The sequence below is a fragment of the Gavia stellata genome, chromosome Z (assembly GCF_030936135.1).
Source record: "Gavia stellata isolate bGavSte3 chromosome Z, bGavSte3.hap2, whole genome shotgun sequence".
NCBI lineage: Eukaryota > Metazoa > Chordata > Aves > Gaviiformes > Gaviidae > Gavia > Gavia stellata.
In genome coordinates this window covers 47,700,753-47,706,130 of record NC_082637.1, presented here as the reverse complement: position 1 = coordinate 47,706,130, position 5,378 = coordinate 47,700,753, and the positions used below count along the sequence as shown (strand labels likewise).

The 5,378-nt window shown below is 40.0% G+C and overlaps 1 protein-coding gene across 1 annotated transcript; it reads left to right on the top strand.

Moving 5' to 3' along the window:
- The first annotated feature begins 310 nt into the window (after positions 1–310).
- Positions 311–4,613, top strand: LOC104251974 (cryptic protein). The gene is made up of 6 exons (XM_059834233.1): positions 311–423; positions 917–966; positions 1,080–1,256; positions 2,154–2,268; positions 2,373–2,482; positions 4,489–4,613. The coding sequence occupies exons 1-6, from the start codon at positions 311–313 to the stop codon at positions 4,611–4,613; spliced, it is 690 nt and encodes a 229-aa protein (XP_059690216.1).
- Positions 4,614–5,378: the final 765 nt, after the last annotated feature.

Sequence of the window (5,378 nt, the reverse complement as noted above, 5' to 3'; positions counted from 1 at the left end):
AAATAAAGTGGAGTTGAGATCTTCCTGGCTTGGGCTTTTTTGTGGTCATGGGCCCTTAAGTCTCCCCCCAGCAGTAGGTGCCCCCACTTTGCTCCACCCTTCAGCAACGCATGTAAATCGGGGGCAGGCCAGGGAGTCCCAGCTTGGAGAGATGGTCCCTGCCTGCCAGGACCTCAGTGGGGACTCACCAAGCGGCACAGCTGGGAACTATGTCTTTTCGACGTTGTTATAAGCTGGACAGAAAGAGAAAAGTTTCATCCACCCTCCTTTCTCCTTCTCTTGTTGCCGTGTATGGTGTGAGGACTGCTGCATGCAACAGCTTTCAGTGAGGAGCTTTGGACCTCTTCCTTCTGCTCAAGCTTTCCTGGAGGATCTCACGGGTATTTCAGGCTGCAGGAAAATGTACTGGGGAAATCATGTTAGGTAAGGCTGCCTGAGCTGCCAGGTACCTTATCTAGCCAAGGATGCTTTTCGTTTTTGCAGTGCTTTTTTTGGTTAATAATCAGGCCAGGAAGCTGAAAGGAAACAATGTACCTGGAACTGCGGGTGAAGTGAAGGCTAGTGTCTTCCTCTTGCCTTTGCTGCATTTGTAACTGTTGGCAACAACCTAGTTCTGGTAAAGAAATGTACAGAAAGAGTACTGGTTGTCAATCAGCAAATGTATGGAATCCGCAGCTTTCTGGAAGCGAGCCTAATGTGCGTGTTCCTGTTGTCGCCCACCCCCTCCCCCAATTTTCAAGCTTAATTCGAGATTTTTGATGTGTTAATTCGAATTACTGCCTGCATAAAATATTTATAGTTTATATTATCAATGGTTGATAAAGCTTTGAAAAAGCTCCTTCCCCACCCCCGCATCTTCGTTATGGTGTTTGTGTTGTATTATCACAAACTTACTTCCACTCTTTGTTTTTTGTAGCATTCTTTTCACTGTGACTCTGGTCTGGCAGGCTGTTCACTTAGGAAAAGGTAAGGAAAATTTCGTGTATCCCCCCCCACCGTCCCGTTCTCTCGTACATTTACAGTATGCATTGCTTCATTACAAGCTACCCTTCTCTTCCATATTTGCACTTCTTGTCAAGGCCGTGAAAAAGAAGAACATGAAGGACATGTGAAAAGTCTCAATGCCACAGCACAAAAGCAGCAGCCCAAGAACGAAGGGACTATTATAAATGCTCTCAGTGACATGAATCAGAGTTACGAAAGCAGAAAGCAGCAGAATTCCAGGGCATTGGTACCTTTCACTGGGATTACAGAGAGTAGGTAACATTATTTATTTAAGCAATGCCATAAAATTGCTTTTTAAATATTATATCACAGTAATGCTTTGACTGTTGTCCTGGAATATTCCAGCCGGTTGGTTTTCTGTAGCCGCTCATTTAAATTATTCCCGTGACCACTTAGGAAATGGTTGTAAAAATTTAAGGTAGAACCGGGGGCCTCTTACCTGCAAAAGGTGGTAACGGAAAACAGGGAAGGATACTAGGAATTAAGAAGGGGTTGGTCCCTTGGATTTGCAAAAATATTAGTAAAATTTTGTAATTATGTTGATTTTAAAAAATTCATCATATTTCACGACCAAAAAGTTTCATTTAAAAAAAAAAAAGTTTGAGCTATTGGAAAGCAAGAGTACTAACAGGGGGAAAAAAAATCGAGGACATAATTATGTTTCCTTCCACATATAAAAAGTTTTAGATTAGTACTCAGTCCCCGGAGTCTGAGAAACTCTTGAGGGAACATTCCCCTCCCCTCTCAAAAATAAGCAACTCTTCCCAGTAACAAAGCCTCCTTTCTCCAAAAATAAGCACCACTTCCAGGTAACAATGCCCTGTCTCTTGGCATGACTGAAACCTTCCTCCGTCAAAGTGAAATATTTCACTTGAATATATGCTGCTGCTGCTACAGGACTTGCCAGGCATTGCTTCTTGACCGCCCTATAATCCCTAGTCGTTTGCTTCTAATCCTTAACTAAACAAACTGGGCTTAACTGAACAAACACTCCTAACAGGCAGATAATTTTATTGTCTCTAAAGACAATAAAACTAGATATTCTTAAGATCCTTTGGCAACTGGAGAAACCTGAGAGAACAAGTGAAGAAAAGGGGAGGTTGAGAGCCCCCAGGATGTTTGGAAACCTGTGTAATATTGTCTTGCAGGTAAAAAACTGAACAGACACTGCTGCCAAAATGGAGGGACCTGTATCCTAGGGGCTTTCTGTGCCTGCCTAAAGCATTTCACTGGCAGATACTGTGAACATGATGAGCGGCAAAGGTAAAAACCAGACCAAAACCAGAAAGAGTGAGCTAGCTGCTCTGGATGGGTATTTTGTGTGGTGGGATCAGGGACATACCAAATGTCTCCCTTGTCCTTGACAGCAACTGCGGCAGCATTGCCCATGGCGCCTGGGTGCTGAAGGGCTGTTGGCTGTGTCGGTGCGGCTATGGTACTCTGAACTGTCTCTCAGAAATAATGCACGATAACTGTGGTAAGGAATGGCATTGTCAACCATTTTTATCTTATGGGTAACAGAATTGCCTTCTGCAAAGGCGGGGTACTCAGAGGATGCTGTATGTGCTCTGTTTAGACTTCTGCAGTGGCCTACCTTGCTTCAGAGAATGGATTAGTGAGACAGTAAATAATACTGCTGTTGCCTGTATAGTACATCACATAAAATACTTTGAGATCTTTATAAAGCTGTGCAGTAGGAAACGTTCCCCCATTTTAATTGAAAATTACAGGGTTTAAATGTTTCTCTGTTCTGCAAAAGCTGCACATGTCTATGACTTCCCACTTAACCACAACAATTTGTACAACTAAACTACATCCAAGCATACAAAAATGTTTCTTAGATGAGGAAAGAAAAAACAGTATTGTGAACTGGTGTGGTAGAGGTAGAAACCAGTATTACACTAGAGAAACAAGTACTGAAAACTTACATGTTCTTGCACAAGCTACTTAACACATAAATGGCAGAAAACTAGTCTGAACCTTATTTTAAGATCTGTATCTTAATCTTCAAAATATTCTTGTACAGAGTTCTAAGACTGAGCACACTCTACAAAAAAACGTGTAGCCATAGTTCTGATCAGTATAAAGTAGTAGCACCCAGTCTCCTTCAAAAGCACTATATTACTTTAAGTCTTTATTACATCAGCCTGTGATAAATCCCTGTATAAAGGTTTGAGTATTTTTGAAAACGTGTATCAGCTAGCATAAACACTTGAAGGATTGCTTTACAGGTACTTATTTTCCATGGAGAACCGGCTGCTGAGATCCAGACTATTTTCAATACTCTCAGATGACTAAAAAGAGTTTAATATTATTTTATCACCAGTGACAAAGTTAGTGCAAAATATTCTTGCCCTTCTCCATCCACGATGTCTCAATCCCACCCTGTGCTGTAATATATTTTCCTTCAGTTGTGCCCATATCGCTAGTCAGCAGGGTAAGAAAACAACAGACCTAAATAGCTTCAAGATTCATTTGCGCCCCAGGGAACTACCAGCCTCTTCTTTCCTGACCAGATTTCTATCTGAGTAGCAGTGCACAGAAGCTGTAACTCCTGAGTTATACCACCAACTCAGAAGTAAATACAAATTTCAAAACTTGAGCATCTTAGTTCCCCAGAATATGCCCTACCGTGTGGTAAGCCCACAAGTCCAAATAAGTGAAATGCAAAAGAAAGGTGACATTCCTATCTTTGCAACCACAGACAAAAAAAACCAAAAAAACCAAAAAAAAAACCCCACAAAAAACCAACCACCACAACAAACCGAAACACACAAACCCCACCAAAACAAAAAAAACACCACCAAAACCACTTTTGCCTTGAAGTCTTCTGTATTGACTAATTATTTGTGGCACCCAACTGGCTCGTTACACTCTTCAGAAGAGTTAAATGTTCAAGTTCCCTTGGGTGTTCACCTTTGAATCAGCCCTGTTGTTTCCTGTTACAGGAGCAAAAGACCTAAGAGGCCTTGCCGTGGTCAGTAAAAGCAGTCTACTGCTTACTATTGTTGAGCTCAGTTTAGCAAAGGCAATAAAGGTGGCAGTGGAGAATCATCTGCTCACCCTCTGAGCAGGGACTGAGTGGGTTTCAGATGCATGAGGGTATGGCTTTCTGCTTGTGCTAAATAAATGAAGTCTCTTCTTGTTAAAGGAAGGGTTAAAAGGCTACATGCAGACTTGAGTGCATACCTCTTGTGAAGATCTTGCTCTTGCTTTTGCTTGGTATTTACTTTTGATTATTCTGAGATTAATGCCTGCAAGAGCTGATAAGTGCTATCAGTTGCTCCTCAAACGATCATTGATGGGACATCTATTCACATCTCTCCCCTGAGAACAGCCTCTTTGATTGGCTTTAACAGCTGATACCTTTAACTTAAGTACCTGTGAGATGTCGGAGGACTTTCAAAGTATCTTGAAAATGCTTGTGTTCTGAAATTTACACGTTTTACTCATTAACCATTCTATTTTCTTGATATTTTGTAGAACTGAAATCAGAAAAGGAGGAAATTACCAGACTATATTCTAATGGGCTAAGATTACAGCAAACAGTGTTTGCACTTGCTTGCTTGCTCACCGTCTTCCTGGAGCTCTGCCGTTGGCAGTTGTGAAACTGGACAAAGGGAAATATCTTAGGGTTGATGTAACCCTCACCATGAGTCATACAACTTTTTTCTTCTGTGAGCTACAGAAGACACTTCCAGCTACATGTTGGAGGCAGATTAAGATGTGTTAGTTAATGCTGAATTGCTTGGATTATTATAAATTCAGATTATATGAATGTGAAGTATTTATTATTATATTATTATTTTATGACTGCTATCAATGTCTGATTCTAACAATTCTTTAGTTCTAAAATACTGTTCTTCCAGTGGAAGCAAAAAACCCCCAATGTTCTATGCCTTAAGTATGGTAAATTATGGTTATTTCCTTTGTACACAGTACAACTATTTTAACAAATAAAGATGATTTCATTTCTGACGAGATTTTATGTTTGGCTTTATTTAAAATGGAAAATGCTTATCTACCATTTCTCATTGTATTGTATCCTGTAACAAAACAGTAAGAAAAGGTCAGGATAGAATGAACACTCTGAAATTTGAAGAGGAGAGTTTTAAGGATAGATATATTTCAAACTCTAATATGCAGAATAACTCTAAAAGTTATATAGTATTTCAGTTTTTATTATTATTTATTATAGCTAAATTGTACATATGCATAATCTTAGGCAGGAAGCTTGTTTCTTAAAAACATACAGCAGATACTTAATTGTCTTTTGGGGGTTTATTTTATTTTACATGCTAGAAATATGAGCTCTTTTCTTTTTAAAAGGACAGCAAAGAGCAACCTCTAAACCTCTTCTATAGGAAACCTGT